We start from the raw sequence: 19,804 nt of genomic DNA on the forward strand, positions 1-19,804 counted from the left end.
ATGTCTAATGTGCTGTGAGCTTTTGTCATGAAAAGATGTTGAATTTTGTAAAATATTTTGTCTACATCTATTGAGATGATAATGTGGTTTTTGTCTTTCATTCGCTTAATGCGGTAGGTCATATTTATTGATTTGTGTATGTTGAACCAAAATTGCATCTCAGTAATAAATCCTACTTGAACATGGTGAATCATCCTTTTGATGAACTTCTGAATGTAGTTCACTAGAATTTTGTAGAGGAAATTTGCATCTATGTTCATCACTGATATTCGCCTGTGGTTTTCTTTATCTGTGTCTTTTTTTCTTTAGTATTAGGGGTGATCTTGTCTGTAAAATCAGTTTCAGCGTGTTCTCTTCTCTTTGGCTTTTTGAAATATTTTGAGAAAATTTATTGTTACTTTTTCTTTAAAAGTTTGGTAGAATTCAGACAGGAAGCCATCTAGTCCTGGGCTTTTTTGCTGATGGGAGACTTTTAAATACTTATTATATCTCCTTACTCTCCTTTAGATTTACAGTTTCTTTGTGACTTAATCTGGGTACGTTATGTATTTTTAGATGTTTATCTCTTTTGCAAAATTGATCAATTTATTAGCAAATACTCCCTCATAGTAGTCTCATGATACTATTATATCTGTGTTACCAGTTGTAATATCTTCTCTTTCATTTCTGAGATTATTTATTTGAGTCTTCTTTTCTTAAGTAGTCTATTTAAAGGTTTCTCAATATTGCTTTTCTTTTCAAAAACAAATACTTATTTTATTTTATTTTTTCTATTGTGTTGTATTTTCTATTGTATTGAGGCTCAGGTCTCTGGGACTTGGGTCCTGATTTCCTATACACACAGGACAGCCATCATTTCTGAGCCTTGCATGGACTCTAGGAAGCTACCATTGAGCATGCTCCAGGCTCACCTATACCCAGAAATTGCTGACTTTAACTTCTTTGTAGCCTCAAGGAATATGACCAACAACTGACTTAAAAGTGCCCACTTCCTTCTACCATTCTTTCTTCCCATTCCTTTTTCACAAATTACTTTCTACTACAGGCTCAAGGGTAGAGTGGAAGGAGCAAGGTTTTTGAGGGGTAAACACGGATGAACACTGCCCTCACCCATCCCCTCTCCCTCTCTCTCTCGCTCTGTCTCTTTCTTCCTCTTTTCTTCTCCTTCTTCTTTCTCTTGTTCTCTCCCTCACTGACATTTTCTTTTTGTGTCTCTGGTTGAGGCCATTGCAATAAAATTTTCTTTTTGAGATTATTTTTAATTTTCAGTTTCCCACACTAATTACTGAAGAGTCTGTCCTTGCTGCAGTGTCTGTTCTTGGTGTCTTTGTCAAAGATCAGTTGGCTGTAAGTACCTGGGTTGATTTCTGGGATCTCTATTCTGTACCATTCATCCATGTGTTTGTTTTTATGCCAGTACAATGCTGCTTTGGTTCCTACAAATTTGTAGTATAGGTTTAAGTAAAGTGGTGTAATGCCTCAAGGGTTTTTTGTTTGTTTTTTGTTTGTTTGTTTTTTGGTTCAGAATTGCTTTGGCTATTCAGGGTCTTTCGTTGGTCCATATGAATTTGGGTATTTTTTTTTTTTTCTATTTTTGTGAAGGATGCCATTGGTACTTTGAAAAGATTGTTTTAACTCTGTACATAGCTTTGGGTAGTGACATTTTCACCACATTAATTCTTCAAACCAACGAACTTACAATGTCTTTCCATCTTTCGGTGTCATTTAATTTCTCTGAGCACTATTGTGTAGTTCTCAATTTAGATATTTTCACCTCTTTTGTTATCCATGTGGAGAAGAATGAAACGAAATCCATTCTTCTTGCCATATACTGAAATCAACTCAACATGGGATAAATACTTAAGTGTAACACCTTAAAGTATAAAACTCTTAAATGAAAAAAAAAAAGAGAGAAATACTTCAGGATGTAGGATTGGGCAAAGACTTATGCATAAGACCACAAAAGCACAAGAAAGAAAATTTTAAAAATGGGATTATATCACACTAAAAAGCTTGTGTACAGAAAAGGAAACAATTAACAGAGTGAAAATACACCATAAGTAATAGGAGAAAATATTTGCAAACTATACATTCAACAAAGAGTTAATATCCAGAATATACAAGAAAATCAAAAACTTCACTTTAAAAAAACGAATAATCCAATTAAAATATGTGTGAAGGAATTGAATAGACATTTATCAAAGGAAGAAAAATGAGCAACAGGTATGTGAAAAATATGCTCAACATAACTAATCATCAAGGAAATGCAATCGAAACCACACTGAGATATCATCTTACCCTGTCTAAGCTGGCTATTATTGAAGTGACTGAGAATAACAAATGCTGGCAAGGATGTGGAGAAAAAGGATCTCTTTTTCAATTGGTTGGACAGTAAATTACTACAGTCATTATGGAAAACATTATGGATGTTTCTCAAATAACTACAGATAAAACTTCCATATAATCCAGCAATCCCACTTCTAGGTATATTTACAAAAAAGTGCAAACCATCATGTTGAAGAGATACCTGTACTTCCATGTTCATCACAGTTCTATTTACAATATCCAAGATATGGAGCCAACCTAAATATCCATCGATGGATGACTAGATAAGGAAAATGTGGTATACATACATAACAGAATACTACTTGGCCATAAAAAAGAATGAAATTCTGCCACTAGTAGCAATAAGTATGAGCAGGGAGAAAATTACTTTTAGGAATTAAACATAATTGGTTAATGTTTAAAAATAAGCCAGGCACAGAAAGGGAAATACTGCATGTTCTCATTCACAAGATGGAGCTAAGAAAGAAAGAGAGACCACAATAAAATGTTGAAATTCTAGAAGGAGAGAATAAACCTATCATTAACAGAGGTGGAAATGGGGAGAGGGTTAGGGAGTAACTGGGTAAGGGACACAAAAAATAATTTTTACTTGTATTAATGAACATGCCAATAATATTGATTCCATCATGATATATTGTACACAAATTCTGAGTCAATTCTGTACCACGTAAATTTGTATGAAGAATTATGCTTCAATTCAAAGATAAACTAAAAATATTTTTAATAATTATACATTTAGTTTTATGCACACATTGGTTTTATTTTTTTGAATATAAATAGACATTTAAAAGGAAAAATGAAATTAAAACTGTGTTAAGAAAAGAATAGGGTGTGCAGCATCCTGGGTTCCTGTCACTTCTCTACATATAAAGTATATATCAGCATCTCTGTTCTATAAAACATAATCACTTTTATGGATTAATCTTCCTGGATTCTAATCACAAAAACTGACTTTCTAAATGGTATTTAATGTGGGTGGCACTTCATAAGACAGATCACTTGGGAGGGGCAGGTAAACACAATGGCACCAAGAATCAAGGAAGCCAGATGCACACCTTTCTTTACCTAGCTATTCTTGTGGTCTGAAAAGGTCACTTAACTATTCTTACTTCCATCTTTCTTATAGTAATAATAAAAGCTGTCCAAATGTTATTCCTACTGAGGTAAAGATGCAACCTTTTTGTCACCCCTTTGAGGAACTCTTTGATGTCCTTGTTCCTCAGACTATAGATCAGAGGGTTTAACATGGGGACAAAGATAAGATAAAAAACAGACAGCACCTTGTGCTTCATGGAGTGGCTAGAGCCAGGATGCATGTACACAGAGAGGGCTGTGCCATAGTACAGTATCACAGCAGCCAGGTGGGAGGCACAGGTGTTGAAGGCCTTGGCACTTCCTTTCACTGAGGATATTTTCAGGATGGAAGCTGCAATGAAACCATAGGATAAGAGGATAACAAGCAAAGAACCCAAACCCACAGAAATAGCTACCAGAAAAACAATCATTTGGCAGATGAAGGGATTGGAGCAAGACAAAGAAATAACCTGAGGTATGTCACAGAAGAAATGTTGAATTATATTTGGCCCACAGTAGTAGGCATGAAAGCAAGAGACTGTTTCAATAAAGCTACAGAGAAAACCAGTCCCATAGGCCACAGCAATCATCTTCCAACAGCGGCCAGGGACAATGATGGCTGAGTACTGCAGAGGGCTGCCTATGGCAACATACCGGTCATAGGCCATGGTGGCCAAGAGGCAGCACTCAGCCAGACTCATCCAGGCAGCAACAAAATACTGAATGGCACAGGCCATGAAGGAAATTGTTTTCTCAGCTTGTAACAAGTCTGACAGCATCCTTGGGCTGATGGAAGAAGAGTAGCAGATGTCTATAAATGACAGGGAACTGAGGAAAAAGTACATGGGAGTGTGCAGGATAGAGTTGATCTTGATGAGAATGATAAGACTTAGATTCCAGATGAGGGTCACAAGGTAGATTCCCAGGAAGACTGGAAAGAGGATGAGCTGCAGCTCTTTTTCATCTGAAAGTCCCAGGAGAATAAACATGTCCACAGAAGTGTGGTTTCTGTCCCCTTGCATAGATCTGCTTGATGCCATCTGCTGGGGAAATGGTGAGAGAAGGAAATGGTTTTATTCTCAAAAAAATAAAAAGAAATACACTTAATTTTTTTACATTCTTGTTGCTGGCAATATAAACAACTTTAAATCATCAAGGTTGAGTGAGTTTGTGCTATCCATGTATATTCACCACACATAACTACAAAGTTCTTTTTAATAAATATTATCACTCTGTCTATATTGACTAAAGACAGTAAATCATCATTAGTATGATACCACCTAAAATATCCTAATTTTTTCTTTTCTCATGCCAGATTTTGCAAATATATGAGACTTTGGAGATAGGCCAAATGAGGAAAATAATGTCATTTCTCTATATGGTGAAACAGGGACAATTCTACTCAGATATAAATGTGTTATTCACTTAATGCTTTGCAAAACCCGTGAATTGTGCTGGGCCTCCTGTATATAATGAGGATGCTATTTAAAATATCTTTAGGTGATCTTTAAAATATCTTTGAGAACTTACATTCAATTAATGGAAAATCAGGGAGAACTGATAATTCTGTAAATGCCTTTCTGCTTTCAGAAACCCTGGAGAAATGAAAGAATAAGGTGGGAGGACAGTGGTTTAAATCACACACTAAGAAGCAGCTTGGAAATGGATGTGGCTTAACCAACTTAATGACTCCAGGAAAGCCCCTGAGAAATTAAACAATAGAGGGTTGAAAGATCCATGATGCTCCTTCCTGGCATGTGTGTATTTTTCTTTTCTCAAATCAGAGATATTAATGAGGTATATTTTCTAGGACAGAGATTCCTAATCTTTTTTCAGTCAGTGACACTTTTTAAAAATTTATTTTATTTTATTTTGTCTATATACAATGTGTTTGATTATTGTGGCCAATTACCAAAACCTCCCTTCCTCTTCACTCTCCCCCCTCCCACCCAACAACCTCCTATCTGTTCACTTGTTATATCGACTTCAAGGAATTCTAATTGTGTCTTCTAAAAAGCTTTTGTAAACTCTGAACCCTCGACCCAGAAAACTGCAACCACTTATAACCTTTGAATATAGCTTTTTTGCTTTGTTTTGTTTTGGGAGTTTTCTTTTATTCTCAATTACCTTCATGTCTATCCTTTCTGCCCACCTTAATAACTTTTCTACAAGGGTGAGTGACCTCAACTCACGTAAAGTTGAAGATATTTGGACAATTACATAGGGATTAGAAAACTGAGGCAGGATTTTGGGAAGTTCATTTCTTTTTTCACACTGAAGACAGTCCAGGGAAAGCAAAGCACTAACGTTCAAGCTAAATGGTAACTAAAGGAAAGATTATTTTTATATCAATCACTATGTGTTCTTTTGATGACTCTAATAGCTGTCACTCTTTCTAAGTAGTCATTAGAATATCTCATAACCCAAACACATTTTTATTGAGATCAGCGGAAGTTACAAAGAAAATCATGAAAAGCCTTGAGAGGTGGAAAACAGGTGTTAAATACAGCCTGGGAATTTTGTTTAAATGTAGAAGTTCAAGTATTGAGCATTTCCCTTGAGAAAGGCTAGGACAATCATGGAATAAACTAAGTCTGTGAACTACAAATATTTTCTAACAATAGTCTTCCAAAATGTCTTCTTTCTCCCCAACCATTTCCCAGTTTCCTAGTTACAAAAATGAATAAAAATAGAAAGTCCTCATAAAAGCTTAGACTTATATTCAGAAAAGGTTTAATGTTCTTTTTCCAAAATCAGATCAGTCATTGATACCTGGAGCACTTTTTTGAGAAAAATTCTGAAGAAATTTGGTGATTCATCAAAGAACAAAGTGAAATTGCAACTAACACGGAAGGGCAGAATGGTAGCAGACAAGAAATTCATTTATTATCCCAGAATTAGAGGCTGATTCTGTCCACAGCAGGACTGAATGGAGAGCGAATCTGTTTGAAAGAGCAGGAAATTTTATTCATTATTGTTCATCAACAAAGCTATGACAGCAAAAGATTTATTGAGTAGTGATAATAATACTCATCTTATCCTGAAAATATTTAATCATGAAAATACGTACAACTTACTCTAATTTTCACTCACTCAATATTGTAAACTTAGCGATGTTGTGCTGTTTAGCAAATAAAGTATTAGTATTCTAAAAATTGCATTTATATTTCTATTATATGTCTCTGGAACCAAAATTAGATCTTCATGCTCTACCCTCCACATCACTAAAATATCCATTATTTTTCTTTCTCTATTTTGTTCTTTTTTAGTTTAACAGATCTTTCTTCTAATAGTTTCATTCTATAATAAGTTTTTTTAATTTGACATTTAATCCATCCATGTGTTTCCCATTTCAATAATAATGATTCGTTTTTCTCTTCTAGAATTTCCATTCTGTTCTTTTCTCAAATAGTCCATTTTGATAGTCTCTTGTGGAATATGCTAACATTAATAAAGCAAATGTATTTCACAGGGTCTAGCTTTCAAGGCCCTATAGTTTCAGGTATGCCCTAACTTTTTAGTATTACACATGTAAATGTTAAATAAAATAGTAGTAACTTTGCTTTAACAATATTTTTTGGTCTTAACTGTGGAAACTTGATCTATAGCTTTTCCTTTTCTTTTAAAAAAAGTAAAATAAAAATGGGGGATATGTGGAGTATACTAAAATTTATAAAGCAAAGGTATTTCACAGGGCCTAACTTTTTAGAATTACACATAGAAATGTTAAACTTGCAAAAGACAGGAAACTTTCCACAGGCTGAAGTGTCTGTTGTAGATAAAGAATTGCAACACGGCAAAGTTGCTGGCTCTAAGAGCAGATGTCCTTGGTGCAGCTAAAGCAAATGATTGGTGCCATGACATTTATCTTCCTGTTCTTTTTGTAATCACCTATGATCCCTTTCTGTAACTTTCTTGCCTGGAGAATAAATACTGACAGAAAACCCAAGTTTGGGGTTATTTTTCTGAGGAATGCTTCTCTCTTGACGGTTCCTAGAAATTAAACCCTTCAGGTCCTCTCATTGCTCAGAAGAAATGGGCTGTGAATAATCCTTTGCATCTCTATCACCCTGGGAGAGGTGACAGATGGTGCCCCATGTGAGGAATTTTGACTCCACAGATCATAGATCAACCTGCCAAGCCTTGGAAAGCAAAGGATGTCTGATATTTACATTTGCACATCCTGGTAAGGGAATACTCATCTCGGTAAGTGAATCACAGGTAGCTCTCAATTAGTGTTGCAAGCCTGCACCAGGTCAAGCTAGCTTTCAACCCAAAGGTTTTTTTCTTTTTCTTTCATTTTTAAAATATCGAAAATTCTTTAACAAAAAGGGAGACTCAACATAAATTCCAACTCCAATGTCTCCTTAAAGCAGCCAGCTGTAAAGTAACTGAATGGCAGCTTGCAAAACTGTTAGTGGTTATTAGAAACAATGTCCTTGGTACCCCAAGGAAGGGAGACTAGACGTAAAAATTTGGAAATGAATTGGTCACTGGTCAATTATGCAATGGGTCTTGTTAAGGCTTCCCATCTAACAACTTGGAATCTATGTCAACTCACTCTAAGATCTATTCCAGACCTTAACAAAAAACAAAGACATGTTTATGTCACCGAAAAAGGATAAAACTTAATCTTTGCCAGTAGCTGAAAAAACTTTAAATAGTACAAATTAAAGTAAAAGAAGTTAATGTTTCTTTGAAATGTTGATTTTGTTTGAGCATGTTTTCTTTTTTTAACTGTGTGTGCTTCTCTTCTTCACCAGGGTCTCTGAGGCTTCTTGAGAAACACAGCCCTGGTGCCAACTGGACCTCATTTTGGGTCAGCTGCCTTTCTCTGAAAATCCCAAAAGTCAAATGGATTCATCTCTATCTGTTTAAGAGCTCTGCCCTTAAGCTCAGAAACCCATTTGAAAAATGAAATCTAGAACGAAATCAACCTGTTTTTGTTATCTTACTTTCTCTAAAACAGGGTGAGACCTCAAATGTGAGCCTTAACTTTCATTAGAAACACAGTTTAAATCTGACTGTCCTTTCATACTAATGAGTTTTCGATTTTGTTTGTCTCATTATATTCAAAACAAACCTTATAGAATCCTTATTGTTTTTGTTTATGTCTACATGTATATAAAATGTATGTTATGTCTACATGTTCATATGTTCATATCTGAATGTGTGTTTGTGTTGTCTGCATGGTACCAAATTGGCTTAAAATTAATGCACTCTCATTAAATAGATAAATATACATTTCAAGTTCATGTGACTTTAATTTTCTGAAGTTTTGATAAAATAAATATATTTTCAAAAATTGATTAAAACCTTTTGCCTAAATTTGTCTTTAGTTCAACACATTTTGTGGTATGTTTAGTGCTTGATTAATTTGTTTTAGGACTAAAAGCTGTAAGGGCACTGGCTTCTGGGCTTCTCCCAAAGCCCTGCACATGTCTTGTTATTAGCTTGTGTTTGGTTTTTAGCCTCTAAATTCTGAACACTAAGCAGAGGGCCATGGTAAAATCAGAGGACATAATGTGTCCACATTACATGGGCCATCAGCTGCAGGACAAAACCCAACATGTGTCCTCCTTATCTCAGCTCTGCCTCTTGACCATGCTGAGAGAAACAATATCTCTTAGACATTATCTTTGTGAATGCTGCTCTCTGCCTTAAGTTCCACATGGCCTCTCTGGATTCTACATGGCCTTAAATGTCACATGGGTACTTGGGACACAGGATAGCTAGTGAAAGAGGACCTATGACCAACAGGTCAAAGGCCCTAGTTAACTTTAACTGATAATGGTATAGATTTAATACACCAAGTGTTTGGCTGGGAAACCATAAATATTTATTTGGAAAAAACAACTGAGGCTCAACCTGGGCTTTGTGTAACCTGCTAATGACTAATGGATCCCCATTAACTAAGCTGAATGTATAAAAATATTCTTATCAACACACATCTTTGCCTGGGTTTACTAATCAAACAGGATTACATTTGTCTTTGCTAGAGGTTTTTTAGTTGTAAACTCAGCCCAAACCAGAAAATCTTTTCTATAATTTTTAAACAAATGAGGCCAACTTAACACTGATAGAAAAGAAACAAATATGTAAAAAAATAGGTGATATTTTTTAAAAAGCTATGGATGTAAAGATGTAGTTGTGCTTAGAAAGGCTAAGGGAAAAACTATTTCTTTGTGAAACGACATCTGGTACTATTTATTCTTGTCCTAGAGTAAAATAACAGGCTATTTAAAAAATAAAAACTATAGAAAAAACTGGGAAAACTGGGTATCCATATGCAGAAGAAAGAAATTAGATATGCATCTCTCACCATACACTAAAATCAACTGAAAATGGATTAAAGACATAGGTATAAGACCCAAAACTGTATTACTAAGGGAAAATATAAGTGAAACACTTCAGCAGTTAGGTCAGGGCACAAGCTTTATGAACATGAGCCAAAAAGCACAAGCAGCAAAGGAAAAAATAAATAAACAGGACTATATCAAACTAAAAAGTTTCCGCACAGCAACAGAAATAATCAACAGAGTGAAAAGACAACCTACAGAGTGGGAGAAAATTTTTGCCAGCTATGCATCCGACAAGGGACTAATAAACAGAACATACATAGAACTCAAGCAATTATACAATAATAAAAAAAAATGATCCAATTAAAAAATGGGCAAAGGAGCTGAATAGGCATTTTTCAAAGGAAGACATACAAATGGCCAACAGATATATGAAAAAATGCTCAACATCACTAGTCATCAGGGAAATGAAAATTAAAACCACATTTAGATACCACCTCACTCCAGTTAGACTGGCTATAATCAAAAAGATGGTGAATAACAAATGCTGGTGAGGGTGTGGAGAGAAGGGAACACTACGGCACTGTTGATGGGAATGTAAATTAGTACAATCACCTTAGAAAACAATTTGGAGGTTTCTCAATCAGCTACAGATAGATCTTCCATATGATCCAGTAATCTCTCTTCTGGGTATATATATCCAGGGGAAAGGAAATCATCATGGAGAAGAGAAACCTGCACTCCCATGTTTATTGCAACTCCATTTACAATAGCCAAGATATAGAACCAACTTAAATGTCCATTAATAGATGATTGGATAAGGAAACTGTAGTGTATATACACTATGGAATACCACTCTGCCATAAAAAAGAATGAAATACTCCCATTTGCAACAACATGGATAAACCTGGAGAAACTTACGTTTAGTGAAACAAGCAAAGCACAGAGGGATAAATACCTCATGTTCTCATGCATATGTGGGAGCTAAGAGAGAAAGGAAGGCAGGAAAAGAAGACCACAGTAGTCCCATGAACAAACAGAGGAAGGGAACATTCCTAGGGCTACAAATTGAAGTTGAGAGGAGAGTGGAAGGAGGAGGGAGGTTGGGGGATAATTGGAAGGGGACAAAGGGTACAAAAGCAATTTCTGCTAATGGTTATGTCCCCAGTATGAATCTGGCCCCCACATCATGGGCAGGAGGTGGGGAAATCAGGTTTGTATCTCATGAATATTCAAAATAAATAGATAAAAATAAATGAAAATAAAAAAATAAAAATAAAAAGTATAGAAAAAATAAAAAATCTAAAATGTGTCATTGAAAGTCTCAGTAAGTCATGATAATGGTTTGTGTGGACAAGTTTGCAAAAAAGGTTTTACAGTAAAAGGAATGACTCAATTTGAAAGCAAATTATGTGGGACTTTTTCTAAAAATTAATACCAAAAATATTCTATACAGAGTTAAAGTTTGCTCTCCTACATTGGAAAAGCCACATTTTTTAAAAGCACTTAATTGCTCTTAAAAGAAAATTGTAAGAGGTTTTCTTTATCTTTTAGATATCTGGCCTAGGAAACTTATTTCATGTTTTGTCATGATAATTTCTTGTGCTCTCTGCCTTTGAAATCCTTTGTCGCTTGGTTTTATTTTTGTAGTGATTTGTGATTTTATTTAACTAAGTGTTTTAAGCCTTTGTTATCTGACAAACTTTCCAAAACCAAATTCTTAAAGAAAACGTTTTGACTAGAACTAACTTTGAGGGGTTCCAAGGGCCCTGGAACTTCTCAAAGGATATGTATAAGAGATGTATCAAAACCAATTGGCTTATTTGATAAATTAGACTCTACAAAAAACATTGTCAAAACAAGAAATAATGTTTGACCTTTTCTTATACTAAGATGTTATTAATATGTGTTCCAAGATTTTGTAGGGTTCTTGGAAATCTGTCTTGATGTAAATGCTACCCAATCATAATCTTTACTCAATTATAATTTTAAAACGTTACATCTCCAAAAATTTCATCAAAAAATCTCTGACACGTACAGTTTCCTGACAAACTTTGATTTCACACCACTGAACTGAATTTCCAAAATTTTAATGAAGAAACTGATGGCTTTGTGAAATTACTCACCAAGGTCAAAACAACCAACGTTAATTACATAAAACTAATGAACTGATTGAAAGGAATTACAGGTTTTTACAATTTTTATTTTGAAACATCACTCATTAGTGTCTTGTTTTCCAGATTGAAGGCAACTCTCTCTCTTAAGCTATCTATAACTAACAACAGTTTGGTAAAAGTATATTTTTAAACAGAGGTAAAAGCACTCATTTTCTCTCTATCTGATCCCCCAGAATTTAAAAACTTTGAGAACCTTTATGATTACTATGGCAATGTGGCTATTTTCATAAGTTCAGTAATAGTCAACTCTCTCTTTATAACAGGATATAATTTAAAACTTTAGTTATAAAATAGCATGTCTTTTCTAAGTTCCTGACCCCTCTTCATGTTGCCCTAATTGGACCTACCTGCTGTTTCATCTTGCTGTTTCATCTTTCCTCCTGATGTGGGACATGACAACCTGAGAATGAGCCTTCCCAGCACTGAGGGATTATACAAAGATAACCTGGGAATGAGCCTTCCCTGCACCTAGAGATCAAAACAAAGAAAAGTGAAGCCTTTTCAATCAGAAAATTGATCATCAATGCTTTTATGAGGAATTCTTTACTGATAAGGGAAAAATAATACCTTCTCTACAAATGCAGTTCTCTAAAGTTTCACGGCCTTAAAGGGGGTGCCCATGACTTGGATGAGACATCCTGTTCTTAAACAAAAGATTTGTAATTGATCAAGAAATTTTACAAAGATTAGATGCTTTGGAAGTACTGATGTCCTAGATGGGTGAACACCAACAAACTCTCTGGACTCAAAATCAACTATTACACAGAACAGAACCCCATTCCAGAGTTCCAACAAATGGCAATAACACCCCAATTCACACCACCAGGAATGATGCCAATGCAACAGCCCTGAGACAAAATGACATCATCAGTCCCCACCTGGGATGAATTAAGAGGACTTGCCATGCTAAAATGATATTACCTTTGCTTTAACAAAATGTTCTTTGTCTTAACTTTGAAAACTTGATCTATAGCTTTTGCTTTTTCTCTTAAAAAAAGTAAAATAAAAATGGGGAATATGTAGACAATACTAACATTTATAAAGCAAATGTATTTCACAGGGCCTAACATTTTAGAATTACACATAGAAGTGTTAAGCTTGCAAAAGACAGGAAACTTTCCACAGGCTAAAGTCTCTGTTGTACATAAAGAATTGAAACACAGCAAAGTTCCTGGCTCTAGGGCAGATGTCCTTGGTTCAGCTAAACCTAATGATTGCTGCCATGACAATTATCTTACTGTTCTTTTTGTAATCACCGATGTTCCTCTTCTGTAACTTTCGGGCCTGGAGAAAAAATACTGTGAGAGAAAACTGGTTTGGGACTAATTTTCTGAGGAATGCTTCTCTCTTAAGTGTTCCTGGAAATTAACCCCTTTGGGGCCTCTCACTGCTCAGAAGAAATGGGCTTTGAATAATCATTTGTATTCCGTCACCCTGGGAGAGGTGACATTCTCTTATTCTTGCATCACACTATCATAGCATTCTTTAGTTAAACATTTTTAAATGCCCATTTAATAATTAAATACCTATTTTTACACATTTGATTTTACAGTTTAATGTTATTGCTGATTGCTGGTCAAGATGCACAGTTTACCTATGTGTTTAGTGAATTTTGATCATAATTACATGCTCCTTTGAACTTTATCTGCAGGGAACATTGAAGCTACAGTTTAAATTGTCTTCCTCCAGAAATGAGTTTTATTATTTCTGTCAGGTACCATGGGGGTAATAAGAAGCCAGAATCCCTTTAAATAACAATTTTGAAATGGACATTTTCTCAGTCACCATAGAAATAATACTAAGGCAACATGTCTAAATAAGGAGAGGATTAAGGTTAAGCGTCATCTGGTGATTTTTTTCTTCTTCTCTGTCTCCTATCTAAGGCTGAGAGAATTGTATATATTCCTGTCTCATTTTGTGAAGCAGGTTTTTTCTATTCTTTCCAGCCACCTTTTGAGAGTCCCTGTTTCAGTGGTGTGGGGGTTGTCTCTTATCCAGACACACAAAGTGTTTTTTCACCTACCCCATATATATATGTCCATTAAAACCCAGGCATTAGGCCATCAGGGTTTAGTAGATCCCTCCTGGGAAAATGCTGGCCCCAGTTCACTCCCTTCTGAGGTCTGCGTTTTCTTGTCATCTTTGTACTTTCATAAATTTATTTGCACTTGTGCTGGTTGAGCCAATTAAAAATGCATTTTAGATTTTACCTACATTTCTTTGTATTTATTTATTCTTTAAATGTCATATATAATACATGCAATTTGAGTACAAAGTTGACATCCAATAGTTGTATACAATGTGTGGTGGTCACATCAAGATAGTTTTTTTCAATCACTATAATTCATAATTTTTCTTTTTCTCCATTAACCAATTTCTTCCTTTTTTAGTGGTTTCTGTGAATATATACTTCACCATATTCCCCAAAACATGTCTACAAACAATAGTTTTTATACAAGTCTTGGTCATTGCATCTTATCACTGGCTGTTTTTTTTCTAAAACTCCAAAGCTCTTTGATTTCCTTATATTTTTTGCTCCTTGTGTGATTAAGGTTGCCTTGCAAGCAAGGCATGGTATTAGATACCTAATATTTACTGAGTGCATACTCTATTCCAAGTACTATTATGAATCTTGCTACATTTTATCACATTTTAATTTGGCCTACAGCCCTATGAGTAATGTACTCTTCTTCTCTTTAATAAGAAGAAGACTGGGTCACAGTAGTAAATAGCCCAAGATTACACAACCCATGAAGAACAGAACTGGGATTCAAATCCAGATGCTCTAGCTTCAGAACCACATCTTAAAATAGTGTTCTCCACTGCCTCACTAAAATATATTTATTGCTACATTGATCTTATTGTTAAACAATATAGAGTGCAAAGCACTATACTTGGTGGTTTCCACGAGGCAAATGATCTCATAAGGAGCCTGTAGCCCAGTAAGATGAGAAATGTGCCCATGGAGGCATAATACAGCAAGAGAAGATGTGTGATGTGAGAAAGACAGGGATAAAAATCTTGTGAGTGATCACAAACTGAATGTAGGCAGGGAGTTAGAGACCAAGAAAGGCTCCTGCACATTCTTTGCAAAAATTTCTCACAAGGGTCTCTAAAATGACAGAGTCTATTTCAGAGACATCATAGCACAAATGAACATGGCAAGAACAACATAATTGACCATGCCATCAATAACACAATCACCAAATTTCTTCGCATAGATACTCTTTCAGGAAATGAATAGAAAAACAGTAATCCTGACAGCTTTCCAAGGAAGTGAGACAAATTGAAAGGGAATTCATCTTCTTCCAGGAAAAAAATTCATGAGGTATTAAACTGTTTTGCAAAACATGCTGGTGTAACTGAGAGACAGGAGAACCTCAGCATTTAGATGGTAACCACTGCAAAGCTTGTTCCTACAGGTATCTAAGAGAGAGAATTACTAAAGCACAGCCTGCCATACACAGAGAACTGTGTTAATCAGGTGATACTGTTGAGACTCTTTTAGGGCCTTTTTAATTGTCATTTTTTTGCCCAACCATCCCACATTCTACTACTTCCAATTAAACCTTACTTTTGGTTGCCTCTTATTTATCCAGCTTTATTCTTCTGTTTTGGATACAGTTTATATCAGGATAAATTTTATCTTGGCTCTCTTTCCTCAGCTTTTCCTCAGAGCATTCTTGGTATAATGTATTACTTCTCCCTGTGCTTACCTCCATTTAGTCTTGTTTAGTCAAGGAAAAAAGAAGAAAATGGAAAGACAGCATGAAAAAGTGGCCCCTTTGACATGCTCCTTTCCCTTAAAATATTTCATCTGCAGCCCTTCCTTAAATTTACTTAGCTGACTTAGAAAAAGTTAAGCATGTTGTAGGCCAGCAAACAAAATCTGAAGAGTTTTGTCTATCAGAAACATTTTGGACTGGATTAGCCTCAGAAAACCAAGTATTACATTTATTATTCACTAGTGGTCACTCTCTTACTTTAGAACGTGCCATGTTCACCAAAGCTGCTTGGATCCACTGAATTCAAGAACAATACTCTCCGAGGAGTGTTCTATAGACTGCTTGAGTTTAACTTTTCAAATGAAACCAATCAGATAGTATAGGCCCCTCGGAGATAACCCACAAACCTTCTTCTGGATCTATGTTGTCTCGCTTTCTACACCAACCAAAGCAGTCAAAGGTTTTCCAGCCACAGCTCTGCTACTTTATGCTGAAGTGTATTGACAGAGCCTGCACATTTAGGTCATCCCTCTACAAATTTGGTTTCCAAGCTGGAAAAGCTGTCATGGAAGCAAAAAGGCTATAACCATGGACAAGGCAACTACTCCTCCTACCCCAACTCCTACATTTCCCCATTCATCAGGGGTGGCTCTGACTACAACTAAGAGAGTAAATTTGATTACAATAGTAGAGGCTGCAATGGAGGGTACAGCTATATTGCAGGCTGGTGGTTCTACAACTCAGGGTCACAGGGGTACTAAGGTGGATCTTCTGGGGTTGGCTCTTCATACAAAGGCAAAGAAGAAGGCTTCTCATCACAGTCCAAGTACAATGATCCCAGGTCTGGCCAGAATTACAGCTGCTCTACCAACTTTTACCTGTCCTTACAGGGCAGGTACTACAGAAATGCAGGCCACAGCATGAACTACCAGTACAAATAATGACCCCCACAGGATAGAGATTTGTATCTTCTGCACTTAACTCCTCCCCTTGGAAAGATTCAGTTTTATGTACCATGGTTAACATATCAGCCAGCCCCTCCAAGTCCCCACCTTCAACCAATACATATTGCCCTGTTGTGAGGTGCAGAAAGTCACTCCCTGACCTGTCCTGTGACACATAGAAAGCCACGGTTGGGACTCTGTGTCTTCAATTGTCTCTTAACTATCATTATGAATTTGGGTAGGGTTTCTGAGTTCTTGCAGTTCATTATCCATCAATCTGTTTACATTTTGTGTTAGTGTTAACTCACTTTGTCTTTAAATAGTTCGGGAATGGATAAATCATCTGTTAATGCTTTCATAAAGTGACTTAAATGAGCTTTCTGCATTTAAAAATAATAAATAAATAAGCCATAATGGAAGAGGGCCCCTCATGAAACTTAGACATCAAGGATGATGCTGCCGAGCTATTTGTAAATCCATGATATTCTGCCTGGATCCTAGGCCATTGACATTCCTTGGAGCAGAGTCTCTAGTGACTCACCTAAGAGTTCTGAGAAAGATTTCCTCTCCTGTGATCCAACTCCTTTTACTATGTGGTGTATCCAGGTGTTCAAACTGGCCAACAGATATTTCAGCTCTGGCTTCTGACAGTGTTTCACTCCATCAGTACTCTGCGAGGAGAACACCGATTTTTGGCAATGTTTGACTCACTCACCTCCTTCAGAAATCATCCAGCTAGAGAAGAAGAGGACTTTAAATGCTTATGAGCCTTCTCCATCATGTCCGAGAGAGGACCTGGGAGTACAACCCACAACAAAAAAGGTGCAATTAAAACCATGCGATCTGTAAATAACCTCCCTCCTGGGTGATAGAAGGGAGACCACTTCTATTAATTGGTCCCTTGATTAATCTCCAAGATTTCTCTTGGGGGTATTAATCTTTGGAGATATTTTTATATCTATGTCACCATAGCATGGGAACAATGCTCAGAAATCTCTGTCTGGAAGAAACACCAGGAAGCAGCAAACTGTTGGCAACTTTGAGTTAGACTCTCTGCAGAAGATAGTTTCTCTAATTTATACTTTTTTACTCTTAACTAATTTTTCTTTCTTTCTTTCTTTCTTTTTTCTTTCTTTCTTTTTTTTAGATGAGATTCCATGGTTGAATCATGTTCAGAAAGTCCTGACAAAGAAGTGTGTTCAGGAAGAAGACAAAGAAACAGGTCCATTCTCTCCCATGACTCTAGCTTCTGAATTTAAAATAACAAAAGAGTATGAGAGAGAAAGAAAGAATGAGCACATAAAGCAGGGCAGAGACAAGGAAGAGAAGAGGAAGAACTAGGAAAATTGTGTACAGACAAATATCCCTGAGGAACATAGGTACAAAAATCCTTAACAAAGAATTAAAACACAGAATACAAAAGGACATCAAAAAATTGTACACCATGATAAATTAGAATTCATGCCAGGGATGCATGGATGTCTCAACATATGCAAATTAATAAATATGATACACCACATACACAGAATGAAGAACAAAAACTATAGGATTATATCAATAAGTACAGAAAAAGTGTCTGATGAAATTCAGCATCCCTTCCTAATAAAGACTCTCAACAAATTAGGTATAGAAGGTAGGTATAGCTCAACACAATAAAATTATATATGAAAATCCCACCACCAACATAATTCTGAATGGGAAAATACTTAAATATTTTCCTATAATAACAAAAACAAGACAAGAACGCCCACTCTCACCACTCCTATTCAGCATGGTATTGGTAGTATTAGTCAAAGATATCAGGCAAGAGAAAGAAATAAAGGACATTGAAATATTAAAAGACAAATTCATGTTGTCCCTGTTGCCTGATGACATCATCCTACATATAGTAAAACCTACAAACTCTACCAAAAAACTCCTAGAACTACTAAACAAATTCACTAAAGTTGAGGGCACATAATGTTCAAATATCAGTAGCATTTTTACATAACAAAAACAACAAGCATAAGAGGAAATCAAGAAAGCTAACCCATTCACATTAGCTACCAAAAGAATAAAATGCACGGGAATCAATTTACCGATGAGGTAAAATATCTCTATAATGAGGACTGTAAAACCCTGCTGAAAAATAATTAATGTGTAGACCAAAAGATGGAAAGACTTTCCATGTTCATGGATTGGAAGAATTAACATTGTGAAAATGTCCACACTCCCCAAAGTGATCGAAAGATTCAATGCAATCCCCTTAATGTGGATACCTATGACATTGTTCATAGAAATAGAAAAAACAATCCTAAAATTAATATGGAACACCAAAAAGACACCGAGTAGCCAAAGCAATCCTGAGTAACAAAGTAAATAAATAAAGCCAGAGACATTCCATTTCGTGACTTCAAACTATCCTACCCTGCTATACTAACCAAAACAGCATGGTACTGGCATAAACACAGATATGTCGACCCATGGAACATAATAGAGAACGCAGAAACCAACAACCCTCATATGTACAACAACTGATCTTCAGCAATAACACCAAGTACACAGATTAGGGAAAAAAAACAACCTCTTCAGCAAATTGTGCCGGTATAACTAGATATCCATGTGTAAAAGTATTAAACTTAATCCATATATCTCACCACACACCAAAATCAACTATACATGGATTAAAGACTGAAATATAAGACCTGAAACTATAAAACTCTCAGATGTTAACATAAGGAAAATACTTCAGGATATAGGACTGGGCAAAGACTTTATGAATAAGACCTGAAAAGTACAGATAACAAAAGGAAAAATAAACAAATGTGATTCTATCAAACTAAAACTCTTTTGCACAGAAAACAAAACAATCAAGAGAGTGAAAAGACATTCTACAGAATAGGAGAAAATATTGGCAAATTATACTTCTGACAAAGGACTAATATCCAGAATATACAAGGATCTCCAGCAACTTAACAGTAGTAGAGCAAATAATCGGATGAAAAAATGGGCCAAAACCCTCAATAGACATTTCTCAAAAGACATAAAATGGCCAAGAAGTGTATGAAAAAATGTTCATGATCACTCTTCACCAGGGAAATGAAAATCAAAACCTCACAATGATATCATCTCAACCTAGCTACATGGGCTCCTATCAAAAAGACAGGTAATTACAAATGCTGCTGAGGATGCAGAAAGGGGGAGCACTTTTACACTGTTACTAGGACTGTAAATTAGTTCTCATTATGAAAAGAGTATGG

General features: G+C 35.7%; 1 protein-coding gene across 1 annotated transcript; it reads right to left on the reverse strand.

Moving 5' to 3' along the window:
• Positions 1–285: 285 nt before the first annotated feature.
• Positions 286–4,460, reverse strand: LOC134376641 (olfactory receptor 5AN6-like). Its single transcript, XM_063095128.1, has 2 exons — positions 3,523–4,460; positions 286–322 (listed from the first exon to the last, which is right to left on the reverse strand). The coding sequence occupies exons 1-2, from the start codon at positions 4,458–4,460 to the stop codon at positions 286–288; spliced, it is 975 nt and encodes a 324-aa protein (XP_062951198.1).
• Between the last annotated feature and the right edge of the window lie 15,344 nt (positions 4,461–19,804).

The sequence above is a fragment of the Cynocephalus volans genome, chromosome 4 (genome assembly GCF_027409185.1).
Source record: "Cynocephalus volans isolate mCynVol1 chromosome 4, mCynVol1.pri, whole genome shotgun sequence".
Classification (NCBI taxonomy): domain Eukaryota; kingdom Metazoa; phylum Chordata; class Mammalia; order Dermoptera; family Cynocephalidae; genus Cynocephalus; species Cynocephalus volans.